The sequence below is a fragment of the Cloeon dipterum genome, chromosome 2, assembly GCF_949628265.1.
Source record: "Cloeon dipterum chromosome 2, ieCloDipt1.1, whole genome shotgun sequence".
In the NCBI taxonomy this organism is placed as follows: Eukaryota; Metazoa; Arthropoda; class Insecta; order Ephemeroptera; family Baetidae; genus Cloeon; species Cloeon dipterum.
The window spans coordinates 33,261,357-33,281,965 of NC_088787.1; the positions used below are offsets into that span (position 1 = coordinate 33,261,357).

At 39.2% G+C, this 20,609-nt stretch overlaps 1 protein-coding gene across 2 annotated transcripts in view; it reads right to left on the minus strand.

The window, feature by feature from the left end:
* Positions 1–20,609, minus strand: part of CARPB (Carbonic anhydrase-related protein B) — a 91,780-nt gene that overhangs the window by 30,143 nt on the left and 41,028 nt on the right. For both annotated transcript variants that reach the window (XM_065478765.1, XM_065478764.1), the window contains exon 3: positions 1,343–1,668. In XM_065478765.1, the coding sequence (XP_065334837.1) occupies positions 1,343–1,668 (326 nt within the window). The remainder of the gene's footprint in view (positions 1–1,342; positions 1,669–20,609) is intronic.

The window sequence follows — 20,609 nt, forward strand, 5'->3', positions numbered from 1 at the left end:
TCCTACCACTGTGCATTCTTCACTTGACCTTTTTTACGTGCTGAAAACCAATATCGGTTAAGCTAATCGGTGTAGAATTGTGAAAAACTATTTTATAAATTTAAAATATTTTACGACGTTTCTACGGCAAATGGCTGGACTGATTTTGGTTTTCAGCACGTCAAAAGAAAATAAATTAAGTGAAGAATGCATAGTAGCAGGATTAAGTCTGAAATCACAGCGGAAGTTCCTTAAAATTAAATATATTACGAAAGTATACGGTGGCGACATCTGGTGGCGGCTTCGAACACAAAGGGCTTAATGCAACTGGTGAATAGCAAAATTTATAATATGAAGATTCGGGGTTTCGGTAATGCGGTTGCGGGTTTTTGGAACACACGTCACCGCGGGTGCAGGTTAAACTTAAGAATTCCGTGACTGGGTGCGGGTGAAAAAAATCCACCCGTGCAGAACCAAGATAATCGCGGCAAATCAACGTTGCATTCTGTTATATTATATAATATGATAATTTCCCCATCAATCGGCCTATTTTGGGGGATTTTAGACTGTTTCAGGCGTGTTTAGACGATTTTTGGCAATTTAGACGGTTTTAGACGATTTCAAGTGGGTGTCAATCGTCATCATTTTACATGATTCGTGAAGATTTCATGTTTTTGGACAGAAATAGAGCACAGAAAAAAATAGTCGATCGTCTAAGTTTCCCAACCCTAGTCATAGATCACATCATCATCCTTCGGGGAATTTTTGGAGACGAATGTGCTGAAGTCAATAAATATTTGAGTGGAACATCTTACACTAACGCAGATTTATTATGTTGTATCTAAGAAAGCTATGAACGTATTGGCTCAAGGAAAAAGTTGCAATGTATGGAATTTTACAAACTTCTAAAAAAACGCAATATTTAACCAATTTACTACTTCAAAAGACAAATTAAACAAGATTATTCCTTTAAAACCTTCTTAACCGATTTATTACCACCTGAAAATATTTTATAAAGGTTTATATTCGAAAATCCTCTATTCATTGCAAACTCTGATCAGATCAGGTATGTTTTTTTTTAAATTGGTTCAGGTTCAATTATAAACGTGAGTGGCGTGTACTGAGCAATTGCGTTGGCCTACTTTGTGTTTGATGAAACTGGAGAATCAATTTCTACAGTATATTCAACCGGGAAAAATCCTAGTTTTCTCATAATATCAAATGACTCGCAACAAAACCGACACTCATTCATGAGATAATCAATATATATTGGAATAGACTCGGTAGCCGCATAATAATCCCCGAGCGCAATCAAGCAAAACTCGTGGCGCGCTTTCAGCGTTGAGAGATATTGTTTCCTCACCTCTGCCGGGAAGGGATTTCCGCTGACACAGTGCTCGGAGCCGGAGCCGTCGTGCAGGCCCCAGTGGAGGTGCAGTTCGTGGAACTGGTACTTGTAGCTGAGCGGCCCGCCCGTGATGTTGACCGGCCGCGACGAGTTGTCCACGCTGAAGAGCAGACCGTGGCCCGTGTTGGCCAGCGAGCCGGCCACGCGCGACTTGTCCACGTGCAGCACCCGCAGGTTCGGGTCGAACAGCAGCGTCGACGGTTCCAGGTTGATCGGCGACTGCCGCCGCCCCTTGGTGCACATGCCCCAGTCCGGGTTTATCAGACCCCAGAAGGCAGGACCTGCAGACAAAATCAGAATAAATAATTTTTTTATTTTTCGTTTCACGTTCTTTCGCTTATTTTTCTACGTGATAATTTCCTGCTTGTATTAATTCATAATTTTCCGAAGGTGTAGAACATATTTTTTGTTCCAATATCGTGTTCCAATCGTGTCACTTTAGCCTCTTTTAAAAATTTAATAAATAAATCAAGAAAAATTTATAAACGAACTCTTTCTCTCCAGCTTGTAAAATGTTTTCTAGAGGGGTTATTTATTTTTTCTCATAAACACAGAGAAATGAAATCTTACTTTGCTCCAGGGAAACTCCATTTATTTTCAATTGAAAAATTTTGACTTCCTCCATCATTGGTGCTAATAAGAGTTCTTTTTTAATCTTAACATAATCTTAATTATGATGTGAATATTCAGTAAACAGTAAGCAACTGAACAAAGCACATTATTGGCATCATTGAACGGGGGGTAATTTGACTGCGAACAATTATTTAATATTGGGGAGATCAGTAAAAAGGAACTAGCTCTAGATTCTTATAAATTTGCTAATATTTTGGGTAATTGAAAGTACTCTTAATCAATATTTTTAGATCCTTCTGGATGATATCTATTCAATCATGGTGTGTACTTTATTGTGAAGGGAATAAAAGTTATTTTTCTTCTTTTAATCATGGTACGGAGAAATAAAAAGAAAGTGCTGATTTTTTTCAAATTAAAAAAACAATTGCACGAAAAATACACCACTAGAACCATAAATTTTGATACTTTTGACTTAAATTCAATCTTCTAGGAGTGGTTAATGCTGTGGCAATAAGGATTTTTCTAGGTTTCATAGTTATTGCCATCTTTAAACCGCCGCAGAAAAACTATCAGAGGACATCAGGCTTGATCCTGGTCAAGCTCACGCAAACATAATTTAGCGGCTGTTTAGGGCGCGGGTGATCACCTATTCGCACATAGCAATCATCGTGTGTGTCAGTTGAGATTTTGATTTTCGGCTTGTGTGGTTACGCAACGCGCTAAGCAGCTAATTCAGGCCGGTTGCGTTTCCCCGGAGCGGCAGGGGCTCATGATGCCAAGCACGCCTACCTACATACTAAACACTATTTGAAGAGGATTGTTTACCTAGCACCCTCGTCACGGTTGAATAAGCAATAGCGGCCGAATTAGCCTCCCCCGTTTGAGCAGTGCAATACTGTGCGACGCGTTCGATACTTGCATAGCTTTGCAATAATGCTCCGGTCCGCAAATTGCCTGCAGCAGCAAACGCGCCCAGAAACGGTATAATAATTATCTCAGGCTCGGAATTCTAATAACTTTGTACCACCATTATCAATGTTTAATTTAGAATAGAGCAAAAAATATCCAGGAAAAAAAGTACACCATAGTTTTTAGAAGAAGTTGTTTAGATAAAATAGAAAAAAAAACAGTTAAACTAGAATTTTATTTTTCTGGTAATGTGGACACTATTAAAGCATTCCTTCTAGTATGATTAAGCTACTCAGAAAAAATTAATGTAACTTTTAAATAGTTTTAAACAAAATTAATAAACTAAACAAAAATATAAAAATTTTTGAATGTAAACAAAATTTACTTTTATTTTTTAAATTAAATTTTTTAAATATATTTTTGGTAATTATTATAATTATTTTTTACTTCTAAAGAAAATTATTAAAGGAGAAATGGTTAAATTTACGTTAAATTAGTTTGATCATAATTGTACAAATGACTGTGCAACAAAGAAATATTTGAAATGTACTACACAATATTAGTCAGTTTTAGTGAAGATTCCACAATTTATATTAATACTTAAAACTGTCCATTAAATCTACCGAAAAATGATCACAATCCATCAAATGAAAAATCTAACGACCAACATTTTTATCAAGTGGCCTCTCCCATTCATATTCTATTTTATAAATAAGATAATTTTGTTTGTTTAAACTACGTCTTAAATTGCCTCGAAAAAACTCTGAAAGTTGAGTTTGCAGCCGTATATCCGTGCCTAGGAAAGCATAGTCGTACTGGAATCGTACCTAGAAATACCCTCTGCAGGGCCGTGGCGGGACGGGGCTGATGGCCTCGTCGGCGCGCGCCAACATGCGATAAATACACGACTTTTATCTATGGATGCCCAAGAGAGCTTTTCACCCAGAAAGCCGGCCAGAGCGCTCTCGGATAGCGAGCGGTGTGCACTCGAGTCTGCCGCGCAGAGGCGGCAACAGCACCGCATTGTTTATTCATGCCGGTGCACACTTTAATTGCAATTTAATTCAGCCGGGCATCGCTTTGAATCCGTCATAATAATGCATTTGAGACGCCTGCTGAAAGATCTCATTATTTGGTTTTGCTAGGGCAGTGGAAAATCGGATTTATATCAGGTTTTTTTAAATTTTAGTGTACATTTTAATTACTGTTAATAATGACAAAACATTTGTGTTTGGTTTGATGCTATTATCAAATTATTTTAATAAAACTGGAAAGCTTATATTATTTTGTTATTTATTGATGTTTATTTTTGTCTTTTAGCTCAGGTAAAAATTTTAATTTTTAGAACCAATTAAGATTTCTTCAAACTGAGTTTTATGTTTCTGAGCCTTTTTTATATATTTAACAACCAACAGCAACATTGAGTGCCACCGCACACGCAAGTCAAATTTATTTGAATGGTTGTTTAATTTAACGACAACTCTTTATAAATTATTTAGTTTAAAATTGCAACTCTCGACATTATGAATTAATTGAAACAAATGAAAATTATTTTGCTCTCTTGAAATCATTAATTCTAACTTAAAAAGTAGTTCACTGCGAAATTTCTTCTTTCTCTAGCAATTCGTTCCTAATTTAGATTTACAGGCAGGGAGTAATTTTCAATATACTCCGGCAATTCGGGCCCGGGCGGTGGTGAAAGGTGCTGCACTTCGCCCCCAAAACAGGGCCGTTTTTCACGCCCCTAATCTCTGGTTGTTTGTAGTAATTGCGGGGAAAAGCTCGCCGACGGTTTTTATGTTTGAGCGCGCGGGCTGTGTGTGTGTGTGTGTGTGTGCAGGCGGCGGCGCTACACAGGTGTGCACTCGTGTAATCCACCGCAAAGAACGTTAAAGTAAGCACCGGCGAAATGGGTCGATCCTCCTCCACCGTCGTCGTCTTCGCTCTGTGTACGTGGAGCGAGCGCTTTTCTTCCGACTGCATACAAAAGCCCGTGCTGCAAACTGTTTTTTGCTCGCGACAATCGCGCGACGTAATGACGACGCCGGCCGGGGTCAGCTCGCAAAATGAGGTAGGATGCTTTTGCTTTGCTTTCGGTCTACAAAAGCCCGCAGCAGAGAACTACGAGTGCGTGAAGCCGTCACTGCCGCCGCTGATTCAGTAATAAAATGAACCGACCGCATACTACCACGGCTTTTCATCGTTTCTGACGTGTTTTTATTCATACGATAGTTTTTCCGTTTGTCACGCCGGATGCCGAGGGTGTCACTTTGAGCTTGATATTTTAGACTTTGAGATTTACTCTTGCAGAAAATATCATCTAGCGTTTCTTGTAAGCTTCTCTGTTTAGATGTTAATTTATAATTTTTCAGTGAAGGCAATTGAAAACTCACTCTGCAATATTGTGTCTACTACAAGACTTACTTAACATAATTTACAAGACTTACAAAAAAATAAATAAATAAAAAAGATTCTCTAGCTATTAAGATGCATTTAAATTTTCTGCAAAACCTCTTTGATTGGCTTGCATGTGACCTTCAAATGGGTTAAAATAACAATTTTTTATGATTCTCCCAGTTTAAATCGTAATCCAGGAAGCAAAATCGCTCCTTTTTGGGTCTGCGAATTTTATTGTTGAAGACCGTTGTGTCTTAGGACGTGAGTGGCAACATTCGAGGAATTCTTCGCTTGCATCCTTTGTCCTCTTTAATTGCACTCTTTCCATGGCCGGTGGAGCAAAATCCTCTTCAGTCTGCTGTGGTGTTGATTTTATTTTGCAGGTAAAAGTACTGCTGATGAGCTCTCACAAGGAGTAGATCAGCTACTGTAAGTACGAGGACAAAATATTTTTTCATTTCACACATTCAATTTAAAATTTTATGATAAGAATTTAAAAAGATTTTAAATTATATTCTGGATTGCAGCCTAAAAGCAGCTGCTTAGATAAAGGAAAAGTGTTAATTCTTTTTTAACTTATCTGTTTAGCTAATCATCCTACGTACAACAATCACCAGAAGATTCATTTCAATTTGTTGTTTGTAATGTAAATTTATGGCGCTGAACTGTCTCTTAGTTTATTTTTATCTTTTAATGTAAGAAGAGGACATTTTTAAAAAAAGTCTTGTTCGAATAATTTATGAGAAGGAGTAGATATAAATTTGGACGAGTTTAAACGACTTTTTGTGTCTTTAAACTGTACTATTTGCGTTCATTCGATAATTAGAAAATCCACCTAAGTGTGTATCTCTTATATAATTAATCAATGAAACCAAATAGTTTGTCAGAAATTTAAACTTAATGCTCGGGGAATTGAGACCATTCACTTTGTCTGGCTGGAAAATTGCTGGCGCGAGTTTGCTGATCTTTAAAATCATCATCTGCGGCACTAATAATCAATCCGGCGAAGGGAATCGGGCGGAAGGCGGCAGGTGAGCGCGAAACAGGTGCTTCCAAGCCGGCGTTTTCGCCTCCGCCGCCGCCGCCGCCGCTGCTGCGCGGCGATGACAAATAACGTGTACGACAGGAGGCTAATTCAATCAGGGTAATAGCAGCTAGGCAGCTTGTTTCATATCTGACTGCACCCGCCCACCCACCCACCCGCCCTGCATGCTGGTGTGTGCGCGCGCGGCGGATGGCACTCATCAGCCCAGCCACCCTCTCACACACGTGTGTGATCGCAATCACTGCTGCTCGGCTGCGTTCCTAATTCAAATCGAGCCTGCTCTGCCAATTTGGCGGGCGTCGACTCACACACACACCGAGTCGCAGCTGCGCTTGCTGCTCGTGAGTGTGTATGCTTCGGAAGAAAAGGAAAGAAAAGCCAGGGTCAAATTCAATTAAGGCAGCTGCGTTGTTGCGGCCCTTTATCCTCCTCGAGATTATTTTTACTGCTTCCAATTTTTATACGCCCGCGCTAGTATAAAGTTTATTCATTCTCTCCCGCCGTCGCTTCGCAACACCGCTGCTTCGCTACTCTAGCTCTAACAAGGAGCCACCTTAAAAGGAGATGCGTGACGGGGAAACGCTGCCGATCATTTCCATGTGAAGTGATTTGACCGATATCCTTAATTGTAAATGGCTAAGGATTTTTGAGGACAATTATTATGCGAAAATAATTTTGTTATACTATTCTTAGAAGTTTAACTCGCGAATAAATTCATTTTTTCTCTTTTTCCTGTTATTCACTCTTTGTCTTATGATATTAATGTAGGAAATTTTCGTCCTCCTGTGTCTTCAAATAGAACAAAACAACCATTATCAAGATTTTTGGACATAATAACCATCCCAATCCAGCTGCTTAGCGCCTATTTGTCTTCGGGGCTTGCCTGAAAGGTTTTATGGCAAACTTATCGACCGATTAGAAAGAAGATTTTGACGATCTTTAGGCTTGTGGTTGCTTAAAGTGGAATTAAGGAGAGTAAACTTAACTTGTTAAGTTTACTCTCCTTAAGTGGAATAATACTGGGCAACAATTGAAAATTATTTGAATTTTTGGATGTCACAAACAATTGTTGCATCAATAAACAATTTGTTCAACAATTTGCAATAATAAAAAAGGACCTTCCTACAGCAAAAATTCACATTTTGCCAATTTTCTCCGAAATTTACAGTGCTTGAACATATTTTCTTGGCATATTCCGATTCCTCTCGTCGAGATCTGTCCAACGGTGTATGCCACTTATTGGGGAAACTCTTGGTTTTGAAATTAAATCGGATTTCAAGTAAGGAGACAGCCATTACCATTTGAAAAGCACGGTAACTTTCCAGCCAATTTTTTCAAAAAATTACAGCACTCCTTAGGTCAATTAAGGCTTTAATTGAATCCTAAGGGACGAGTTTAGGCATTGGCAACAAGCATTTTCCAGGCTTTTCCAGTATCATTATTCTTTAAAATTTTTCTTGGTGTAATTTGTCAAATTTGGAGTGATTTGAGATGTAAATTATTATCCTTAATTGAAATAAATCACCAATTTTAGTAGGTTGCTAAAAAATCTGTCAAACTGTGGAGCTGTGTTTTTGGATAGTTCCATAGCAACCTGAGTAGCTTTTAGTTGTAACTGAAACTTTAAAAAATTATTAAGATAATGCTTAATTTATTTCCCAAAATTATAGATTAAAAATCAACTTAATTGCACGGTTGTCTCTGTTTTGAACTGACAATTAAACTGAATCCATAGCTGAAAATTATCCTAAATTTAATTATTTTTAAAAAGCGTACTTGTGGTGAGTACATTTTTACAGAGAGAAGGAATTTCTATCATCAAAATCTCTGATTATTTTTAGTTAAAAATTGTGACGGTTGTGTACTACCCAAATGTGATCGAGGAACTCAATTTTGATGACTCCATCATTATTTTCTTATTATAAATTTTAAATATTGACAATGGAACGTACGGTATACTCATATCGTTTCAACAAAAACACAATGCAAGTGTTTTTTGGTGTGTTTAGTGCTTTTGCATTTTCATAATAATCTGCCCATGATTCGTACAGATTTGTCTAACTCTTCAACCATTGTGATTTTTCCTTTCTTCACATTATTTACTTGCACCGCGTATTTAAAAGCTGAAATTTTGTTTCGAATTTAAACATCTTTTGCCTCTTCTCCAAAAAAAAAAAATTCTCATGGTAAAAAGGGCATGACCACTTTCCGTGCCTCCTCTTGAGGTTTGTAGCCGTGAGTAAGTAAAATAACGCAGTCTTCCGCTCTTAGTCCATACGATTCAGCAATAAAAATTCCTTTTCGGAGAGGGAGCATAGTCGGTCGGAGGTTCTCTCTCTCTCTCTCTCTCTCTCTCTCTCTCTCACTCTGCTTGGTGTGCGTGTGTGTGAGCAAAAGCCCAATAAAGAGGGTTGTACTTTATTACTCGAGCTAAACGCCCGAGTCACACCTGAGACGTTCGCCGAATAGAAATAAGAAGAAGAACCGACCATTTCAACTCTCTCTCTCTCTCTCTCCGTGGCAAACACTCCGCGACCGGAGCGCAACTTACTGCTTCGGCAGCTTCTTGCTCGTTCGGCAAAAATAATGGCGCTTCGGGGACCGAGCCGGGAGCGCGCGTGTGTGTGCCGGGGGTGCCTTTGCGACTCTCGCCATACCTATCACGCGCCGGGGTGATGGAGTGCGACTGCCAACTTTTGACAATTATATGCGCATCGGCTCGCAAAGGGCGCCGCAATCAGCATACGGCTAGGCCAGAGGTTCGAAAGCCAAGATCACTTTTCTTTTACACGCTTAGAATCATTTAGTAGCTCTGAACATCTTTCCGATTACTGAATTGGCGGGAATTTTAAAAAAAGCGCTGGGGAAAAATAGTGAACCGCCTTTTTAAAGAAGAGACAGTGTTGTTTCCTTTATAAACAGTATGTCAAATAAATTTTGTGCAAAATTGTTCATTATGTATTAAGGCTGTGAAATTCAAGTCTATCAGCTTTTCTTTTAGCTTTCTGCAATCTAAGTGGGTGCATGTATCGTCATCCTGGAGAACTGATATGAATTGGACCAGCCGATGAATGAAGATGATTTAAATAAAGATTAAACCCAAACAATGATAAACAAAAAAAAGTTGAGCAGTGTCTTCTACACTGCAAAAGGACACAGACCGACAAAAAATGGATCGATCTGACCAAAAACTAGGTCCTATCTTGCAGGCCCGTCGGGCTTTAAGTATATGTATGTACTTATTCTCATAAAAGAATAAATATCCTGTAAAATAATGAATTCTCAATTTTAGGATTTCCAAACTGACCTAAAAATCTTCTGACTACCAGATTTGGTAAAAAGTAGCAGAATAAATAAAAACCGACATTATCTCATCTGAATTCCGATAAAATTGAAATGGGTTGATTTTCAGAATCTGCTGACGCATCTAGGAAACGAAACTTAAAGTCTTTTAAAATCAGTTAATTTTCCCATGTGTTACTATTACAAATGATTCCAATCTTTTACCATTACTCTGGCCCAATTTCAGTGCTGACTCAGCTGAGAACTGCTAGATATCATTGACGACCAGCCGGAAGCCCACTATTAGGTCAGTGTATGCGCTGTCGCTATTAATGTATTCTCAGATAGCATTGCGAAATCCACTTTTACATTTCTTGCGATCTCGCTTCTAGATCCGCAATCTTTCAAATGAGATCTAATGCAATTCAAAGAGGACAGCAATCTCATTGTCAGTGCACGGCGGCATTATCTCGGGAGAGCAGTGATGATAATAATAATAATATTCGGTCGAGTGCATCCTGAACACACGTCCGCGGCGCATTTGCAAGAAAATGTGCGCGCGGTGATCAACTAACAAAGCAGCACGTTCTCGGCGCTTTGTTCAACACGCCTTTCGCGTTTGAGAGAGTGCAGAGAAAAGATTCGATTGGGGGCTGCGAGAACTGAAGCCGGAAATAGTGCCGCCGTGGAGCGGAACGGCTGGCGACAATTAAAGCAGCGGCCCGCATTTCCATAATGACACGTGAGGCGAATGCTGTGCCTGTGCCGGCGGCGAAGGAAGTAAGAGGAAGAGCGCGCCGACGGCGTTGCATAAACAAATGAAAGAAGCACGCAAAGCGAGTGTTTACTTAACATGACTTGCATGAATTAGCGGCCACGGGAGCACAAATTGTCACACAAGTTTTAGCATCTTAACTGACTATTTTAATAAATTAGCATGCTAAGAGTCCCCGCGCTCTTTGTGTGTGTGAGTGTGTTTTATTACAACCGTGCACAAACTACGTTTATAAACTTAAATAGTAGTTTCCAGCACCGACTCTTCACTTTTTGCATAAGTCGTCGGCGGCGGCGGCGGAGCGGCACGAATCCCGCGGCCAAAGCACTTTCCACAGCGCAGCAGATCTAATCACATTTCCAGCTGATCAATTTTGCATGCTTAATTCTCGCTGTTTGCTTTCGCGCTTGATGACGTCCGACTATATGCATATGCCTGCAGGTCTCTCCGCGCAGAGTTTTCCTTTGCCCTGTTTGGATTGAGGCCAATTCAAAACTTTCTGATTTCGCTAACATGCTTCTTTGAATTATTTGCTCTTCAAGAGAAAGGCCAAGTGTGCAAACTTTGAACTGCCGGCAAAATTAAAATACTAGGAACGATCAGTAAAGGAAATTTTTGATTAAACTTCCGTGGGAAATGAGAGTAATGGATTTATTTTCTGAAAATAAATCTGCAAGACCTCATATTTTGTTCTAAAAAACCTTTCCCTGATTCATAAAAGCTCTATTTTTTTAAATGATTAGTTCATTTTTTTTAAAAAAATCATATTTTTCACCTTTAAGAGAAGAAGCCACTCTGTGATTTAAATATTTTCGTCGCGCTCTTTTTAAATATTTCGCCTGGTGCACTATGCCGAGTAAGAATTTTTGAGAAAACATCGATGAAGTTATGGGGAACATGTCAAACTTTTTCAGTAATTTAATTTGTGTCGCGTTGGTTGGATTTTATGGTTTATCCAACTAAAACCTTAATTTTAGAAAAAAAATCACATTATTGATAACACTATTTTATGATTGAAAATGAATTTAGAAAAATTAATCATTCTGAAAAATAAACTGTATGTGAGTATAAAAAAATCAAATATCAACGAAATTTGCATAAATTCGAAAAAAATCGCTTTAGTTCGCCACCAAATATAAAAGAAGGCCAATATATGAAAAAATTGTAGCATTATTTCTTCAACTGCATGTGCCTGATTCAATATTTCGCACAAATTTCAATTTTTTATATGAGTAAGAGATACATTGTGATAAGTTAACAAAAATGCGATAAACCAAATTGTTCTGCGTTCTTTAAGGACAATTTGGCAAAACCTGCGAACTAATGTGATTTTAATTAAAATCAGTATGATTTATTATCGACAGATTTTTAAACATTTCCAGAGAAAATAATGGGGGTTACGACATAATATTTTACAGTGACATCAAGAGGTTTAAGGTAAAAGTTATTTCAATGCTTTCATACTTTTTTGTAAATTGAAAATTCATGGCAGACGAGAAATTTCCACTTATTTAGCACTCTCCACAGACGAGAGCAAACACAACCACATTTTTGTATTGCGACACAAAAACAGTGCCTGGCACGACTTTTTAAACGATCATCACGTGGATTTCGAGACCCCGGAGACCAGTTAGCGCACACGGGGCAAGTTCCGAGTTTGCAATTTGCGCCGTAAAACGGGTGGCTGTGTTGATTGCAGAAAAATAGCGTCGCGGCCATCCGGACGACGTGCAAGTTGTCGGTGCCACCGCTCTCTTCTCTGCCTCCCTGCACTGGCAATTGCAGTGTGTGTCGCACGGCGCGAGAGCAGGATTGAGGGCCGACGTGAATGGAAAAAGTTTGCCAGGCAGGCAGCCGAGATAGAAATAACAAGGAGCGAGGTGTGTGTGTGTGTGTGAATTCTCCCTCCATTTCGCCCCGGCGCAAAGATTTCTTTCTCTCGCGTGTGTTTATTTGAATTTATCGCCTTCACGCCGGTGTCAAGATGAAAATAGCAGTGTGGGTGACATGAATTCTCGTTTGCCGGGGAAAATTCCTATTTTTTTATTAGTTCAGCGCAGCGCGGCGGCGGCGACACGGCACTGGGCTTTATTCATGCGGTTGTATACGAGAGAGCATACTGAATAAATACGCGACACGGTGCTGCTCAGAGAGAAGAAGTCGGTCTCTTCTACTTCTTCCGAGACCCACTCAATTATATGGGCCGCGGGGGTAGCTTACAAACGTTCAAATGCCACGACATGCAGAGGCAAGAAAGAAAGAAAAATTTAATTTTAGTAAATAAACTTTAACTTTTTATAGTATAATTATTTTTATTATTTAAATTTTGTAACGCATTGTAAAAATATTTTGTTTTTGTAAATTTTTTAAATAAATTATTAAAATATTGATTTAATATTTATAAATCTTTCTTTAATATGTTTGTTTAATCAACAAATAAATTTTAAAATATTTTATATAACTTGGCTCCATGAATACTTTTTTAAAAAGATCGTCTGACTGCTACTTTAACAAAATTCGAGTTCATTCATGTATCCCATTTATCTTTAAAAGTAAATAATAAAACCATTGCAATTTCAGCGGATTGCGGAAATCTGTACGGAAATCGCATTGAAAAAATTATTTTCTCGGCAGAGCATCCTTCGCACGATTCAGTAGACATTCAAGGGGCAAAAAAGGTTGCAAGCCCGTACGCACGAGGCAGTCTTGCCGCTTCTTCCTCAGCGAGACATCGTCGTTTTCTAAATAGCTCTCCGCTTACTGGCGACACATACGGATGTACGTACGTACGCATACACACTCGTCACCTAAATACGTTTGCGTGCAATTGAATTGCACACTGAAACGCACACACTTCCAATTAAGCCCCCGGAGACCTTATCTCGCGCGTTAAACGTCTTTTTGTCTTCAGCCCACCCGCCCCTCATCTCTCGCTTTCTCGTCGGCGCCGCACACATGTTTGCGACGCTTGCTTAATTTCCGAGATAAATGTGTGTGCTTTGCGAGCGACAACTGCAACCCCACAAAAGTCGGCCGTGGCGTGCGTGAGTAACGAATTTATTGCTCCCTCAACCCTTTCATTATCCGCGAGTAAAGAAACCATTCTTTTGCTTAGTCTGGCGCAGCCTGAAAGGTAGAACGTTTATTTAACTGTCACTGAGCTGTTGGCAATGGACTCACGGATTTAAAAAACTATTAAGCTCTTTGAGACACGTAATTGATTTTATCAGAACTCTCCTACCCACAAAGGTTGTAAATTTAATTTAGGTATTCGTTGAGAAGGGTTAGTTCACTGACTTTTTATTTCAAGTCGAAAATATTGCTTTCAGGAAAAAAATGAGGCAAGGGTCTTTAGCAAAAATACCAAAAATATTAAATTCTTTCTCATTAACAAAATATTTTATCCGAAGTACATCGAGGCGAGGGTTATTTCATAAATTTTCAGCTAAAATTATGTTATGAATAAACTGCCTCAAATAAAGGGGGTGATGCAACATTAATTGCTAATATAATTTGCGTTGATTACTCATCTGAATATTTAAAATTGAAAAAAACTAATATCAAAAGTAAAGCAAGAGTAAGATGATAATGGAGTAATAAAACAGTCACATATATTTAAATGCCGCTATTTATTCAGCTTCAAAACAAAGGGATGTTAGGTGGAACAGTAACCCTCTCTCGAAAAATACTAAAACACGTTTATCAAACAAAGCCAAAAAGTTGCAGCAGCTGTGTACTTAAAACAAGAAGTTGCAGCCGCGGCAAAGCCCGTTACGTGCGTATCCAGAGCCGAGATCTAATCGGCGGGCAAGTTTATTAGAAAAAAGAGAGCAGAGCAGGCAAGCCAATAATATTTCGGGCGAAGTTGGGTGTGTGCGAGAGCGAAATCCCATCGGAAGGAACGGCCGTGCGACAATTTCTTTTCGTGCCGAGCAAAACGAAACCGACTGCCTGCCGCCTGCATGTCGATATTGGAAAACTTAAGCAAAAGTGGCCGCGCCGCTGGAACAAACATTTGTGGCGGGACGTCAGCCTCAACTTTTATAGACAATTATTGGATCACGCGGCTAAAACGAGCCTGGCGTTCAACACAAACTTGGTCCGTCCGCCTGCCTTTTTCATCTAATAACTGCACGCGCCCAACTGACCCTCTCGTCGCAACATCTGCCGCATTTTTATGGTCATCAATTTGACGCGGAAAAAATCGGGGCGACATTCAACACGAGCGCGTTAAATAATGAGAGAGAGGGAGAGTGTCTGCAAACTTTTTTATGGCCCCAAGTTTGAAGCGTGCAGACCGATTTTTTGCCACGATAAGTACACCGACGAGGAGAACGACTTTGTTTATAAATTTTGTTTGCACGTCGTTTTATTGACACCCAGAGCGCAGAGCAGGTCACCCCAGTCTGGTGACCCTGCCATGCCGTAGCAAATATTTCCAGGGCTCCGTAAGGAAAACTGTTTTTGGGAATTTTTGGGTAAGCAAATTTTTATATTTTGCTTTTTAACGGGCGAACGGATTGAGACAGTATCTCTGATCATTTCATCTGGTATCAATCAGTTTCTCTTACGTGAAAATACCTCTGACATAAAAATCTGCGGTTCAACACTTAATTTTTTGCTTTTATTTGCCGTTTTACAGATTTAAAAAATATCTAATTACAATATCGATAGTTATATTTATTTAAAATCAAGTAAATCGCTTTTATAGTAACATCTTCAACTATCATAGTTTCTTTTTAGTCAGTGCACATTTTATTGAGGGCATTTAACCCTAATTTGTTTAAACTTGCTCAAGTTAAAAGGTGGATGTAGACTAAAGAATTAACGCTCGAGGGCATTTAAAATGCATGAAGGTGAAACAAACTTTTGCTCTGGACACAACTTTACTCTCGGAACAGCGAATTGCGACGAATATCAACTTTGACTCGGTGTTTGGCGGGAAAGCCGGTCGCGCAAAACTTGCTAATCCTCCGGAATAATAATTAATTACCTCCAAGGTTTAAAACCTGGGGGCGTCAGCGGCGCGAAAAACTTTTGAAGGGATTTCGGGCAAGATTTTGACGGGCGAGAATGTTAGGAAGGAAAGGATCGCCGTGTGATCCTCTGTGTGCATTCCGCTCCGTGTGTGTTGTGTGTGTGTGTGTGTGTGCTGTGCTGTGCTGTACACAAACGTGCACATGTATTATGTATTGTTTGGCCGGCTGCAAACATCAAAAGTGACGAGAGCACAAAGGTCGGCGGCTGCAGAGCCAGAGCTAGCCTCGGAGGACCCGAAGCAGTCTGGCCATGCTATTAGCGTGATGGCCTCATCAAATTAGGCTCTCTGCATTTGCAGCCGTAATGGATGCATCACTCGCGCCAAACGGACCGGACATTTATATCATAATACGTGTATACCTGTGCTCTGCATGCGCCCTCTAATTTTAATTAGAGAGCCAGCATTAATTAATTAGGCCGAGCGGACATGCATCGATGGCTATGCTCACGCAAAAAAATATGTCACGTACGTGTTGAGTAACAATGTCAGTCAGACATTGTTACTGGCTGGATTGGCTTTAATTTCCTAGTTTAGCTGAATGTTTTGAAAAAAGCAGAGAGCTATAGTTCTTTAAAATTCAAGATCAGTCATCTGAATTTAAAAGCCGATTCCGTCTGTCCAAATAAATATGAATGAAATTGTAAAAATATCTAAAAAAATTATCGTAAAGCTATCTAAATCTAAACATACTACTTAAGCAGATTTTATTTAACAAAAATATGACTCGAATATAAATTTAAAAACGAAATTTTAATTAAATGACCTGTTGATTGTAGAGAGAAAAAATATCAATTAAAGACACTTTCCAAGGTAGGAGAAAGTTACCGTAAAAACATTTTTTCAGATTTCCATGGTCCAGAAAAGATCTTCCATGATGTACCCATTTTGTATGAAACGTATAAATTTGATTTCATTATAATTAAATCGGATTTAAAGAGGCTTAGTTAAAATTTTGTCGGAGTTAAGCGTTTCTGTAATGATAACTGGATTATAACAGTTTCAACTGGAAACTGATTTAACTCTCTAATAATAAAAAATGTAATGTTATCTTACGACTGATCTTTGGTTTTTCTACTCCCTTGTAAAATTCGCAATTGCTATTCATAAAGGCCTTGAAACTGTTTTAAGTTTTGGGGTTTTTGTCATTAAAAATGTCATTAATTTCAAAAATTATTCTTACCCTTGTAGTTGGTTAATTTTTTTTTCAAAAGATAAAATCGTTAACTCCTCCCAGGATAATTTTAAAGTGCCAACAGTTACGACGACCACAACCTGACCGCGCAAGGTGAAACTACTCTTAAGTCGTGGGAGAGCAAATATTAGCATAGTGATTGCGACAGTTTTCATTTTATTTCAAGCACCTAGTGATGTAAATTCGCTCAATTGAAGTGGCTTCGGCGCTAATTGGCGTCCATATCCTCGCGGAAACAAGCGACTTAAAGGTTTGAGCCGAGGAATCAACAAATAACGCCGGCAACGCCGTCGTCCTAGTACCGCTCATTTGCATAATTAGCGCTTTGCATCTCGGCGCCCGCCTCTCCATCCGGCCTTGTCGATCCGCGCTTCCGAAGAGACTCCCACTCTCTCTCTTTGTAGTAGTTGCGCTGTTGTTGTGTGTTGCTTGCATGTACCAAGTGCTCAAAATTTAGTGCGCCGCCGCCGCCGCTTCACGTTTAGTGACTGAGCACGACGCCAATTTAATTTTATGTGCGGCGGCTGTTTTCGCAGCGTCGGCGTCCGCAAAATGGGCAATCAGCGCACCTTAAAAATGAGAGACGGCGCGCGGCGGCCCTTTGCGCTCGTAAAATTTTAAGAAGCAGCTCGTCGAACGAAAAAACACAGACGCTTCTGCTGTCGGGAACTGTGCCGTGCACCACGTCGAGGAAAATGGAAAAAAACGGAGCATAATAGCTTGATGCTCAAGCATGTGTTTTACTTTCAAATGCGCAACTTTTATAGTGTTTAAACATGCTAGGTGTAACATAATTTTGCATTTAAATATTTTTTAGAAAATTTAAACACCTGTTTTAATAAATAAATTACAATTGTGTTTTTTAATTTTATATATTTAACAATAAATAAAACTATTTCTTCATTTTTTATAATAAATTTCATAATACATATATTTTGACAAATTATGATTATAAAAATAACTGTTTAATTTTGTTTTTTAAATAAAAGTATAGATATCTGTGACTTGGAACTAGGATTCAAAGTTATTAACGTTGAAATAGATGATATGCCATTGGCTGTCTTGATATACGGTCCCATAATGCAACTAATTTGCCATCTTACTCTTACACGAATTTGATTTCAATAGCATAGACTCTTACTAGGCACTGATGTAATCGTGAAATTGGTGATTTACCTAGTTCAATATTCTATCAGGATATGATGCAATCTTCCTTACTGAATCGGACGGAAAAAATTAGCTATCGATGAATTCCAAGCATCTAGATTTTTTCGCAGCACTACGTGTTGGTCGCGGATTGAGCGTCGTAAGCGCGGCAATTAGCGCTAGTCTGCCTACATTTTAATAAACAAACCATTAGGCAAGCTGAATTTTTCATCGGCGGCGTCGGCTTTTACTACCAGCGCGCCTGAATTTTGCATAATTTTATGACGCTTTATGCCGGGTGGGTATCTGCTGGTGGCGGGCCGACTCGCACTCCAACTCCCTGGCCGCTCGTTTGGCCGTGAAAAAATTACACCTCGCCCGCTGCTCTTCGCGCTACCCAAGTGCCAGCTGAGCTATGCCGGCGGCGGCGGCGGCTCCGAATCGACGGACGGGGGCAAGATGCTCTTCTGCTTTTTTTCACCGCCGCGCCGCTCGGCCCGCCTGCCAACCAGCCAGCACAAACCGATCAGATTGTTATTTTGCACCAGAGGCGCGGCGAATTTGTCTTGCCGGGAAAACAAGGCGCGGAACAGAGGTCGTTTCGCGTTGTAATCCCACCAGCAGACCTCTGAGGATCCAGAGAAATTACTACACGCGTGCACGCCGGATTTGCTGCTCCGTAATTTTATTTATGTAATCCAGACGGCTTTGCAATTTCTTTCTGCAACCGATTGCGTAGATTTGTTCCGGACCAAGTCTAGGTAATCCTTGCAATACTCCAGATTGAATTTTCTATTCACCTAGATATTCACTGCGCATGATCTCGTCGGTCAATTCCTTTACAAATCTTTTATAAACAAGAAATTAATGTTATTTTCTAGAATTACATTAGTCACTATTTTGGCCTAGAACAAACACTAGAAATTTAAATTAACCGAATTTTTTGTCCTATTAATTGTTGCTGTTTACTCTCAGCAGAGCATTAATTTTATTAAATTATTGAGGGAACTCCAAAATTTCATAGATCTAAGATTTATTCAGTAGTTTTTACTTCTGAGAAATTTTTAAAATGTTTGTAAAATGATCACGTACAACGACAAATGTTTTTAATATGCTAATTTTGACGGATATGTTCAAATTAGTGGCCAGTTCAGTTTCTCTTTCTAAGAAACTTTCTAAAAAAGTCAATGATGAGCTGAGAATTTTTCTGAAAATGTTGCATTGACATGTTGAATTCATTTAAATTTGGCTATCAGGATAGCATAGAAAACGTGAAATATATAATTTTGCTATCGGTTCTTTTGCAGCCTTTTTTTTAAAAAAAAATACCTTTGCAAAAATGACATTGTCAATCTTTCATTTCGTGCATATAAAAAATCAACCAGTGACACGGATTCATTGAATAAAAAGAATTTTAAACCATGAATTAAATCTAGAGACATTATTTAAATGTTGTTGGAAAAAATACCAACGTAGTATGTCCACCTATATGGACTTACGGAGCAGAGACTCTGTGAAACGGTCGGTCTGATGTGAAGCAGGGCGAAGATGGCTTTCGCAGAGAAAACCATTCTCAGGTTGTTAATTTCGCGTGAATAATTGAGTGAGCGTGGCATCCGCTTTGCAGGCGCCGACATCAAACAACATCTGTAACCTATTTTGTTGATATTTAGTTAGGCCAAAGCCGCCGCCGTGTGTCTGGATTGTCGCGCCGGAAGGGTCCAAAGTTGTTCTGAGCTGCTTGCTCACAAGCCGCTTAGCGTGAGTTTGAGGTTGCGTGAAACGCCCACAGTGACGATTTGTTTGAAAAGCTATTAGGTGTTGCGGTCATTTGCGGTCACTCTGCCGGCTCTATTGAATTTTCGGCCTTTGCATTGCGCTGGGTCGCATCCCGCTCCCGCTGGGATTACAAATCACAAATAGACCATTGTTTCCTCTACTTAAATTATCACCTATTCATTTGTCAATATTGGCGCTCCATTGAAAGCCTTCTCGGGAGAGAAAAATCGCTTGTTTGTCGTTATTTATGTGCCTCTGCAGAGCGCACACCGTAGAACTGGGTATGCAACGCGCTTCTCGCGTCCGATAAACGGGTTGCATACTTTCATTTCGGCTGGTACTCTTGATTAAGGAAGAATATCAGAAGCTGTGATCGATATGATAATATTTTTCAAGCTGTATCAAATTTGAAATTTGATCCTGCAGAATTAAAATTTGTTGGGAACTAGATTTAGATTTGGTCTAGAAACAAACAAGACAATTTTTCAACCACGCTGGTCCAGCAAATTTGAATGCATCGACAATTATACATTTCTCACATTTTAGAATGGTTATTTTATATTTTAAATGTACAATTTTCATAGTATTTACAAGATTTATAAGCAAATCAAATGGTTTGAGATGCTTGTATAGTGTCTAATCTTAAATCAGGCTTTGCTAAGGAAATATTAATTTTCAATTTGTACTAATCAATCTTAAAATTATAGAATTCGCACCAATTTAATAATTATTTTGGTTAAAACTATATTTTGCAAAATAGGCGTAGAAAAATGTTGAGCTTGCGTTAATACAAGCTAAAAAATGGAAACAGTTGTTCCAGAAAATGATTTGCTACATTTTCTACTGAGTAATTTTTGTGTGGGCCTGCGGTGAGCTTATTACAACGAAAGCAAACGGATTCAAAAGCCGTTTATTCCCTCTAATTATGAGCAATTTGCTGCACAAAAACAGATAAGCTGGGGCAGTAAAAGCGAAATAAATCCGTCCGGAAGCGTTTTGCGCTGTAATTAACAGCGCCCAAAAAACAACCCCAACGCAAAAAGGTGGATCATAAACGTTGCTGTTGTTGCAGAATAAAAAGGT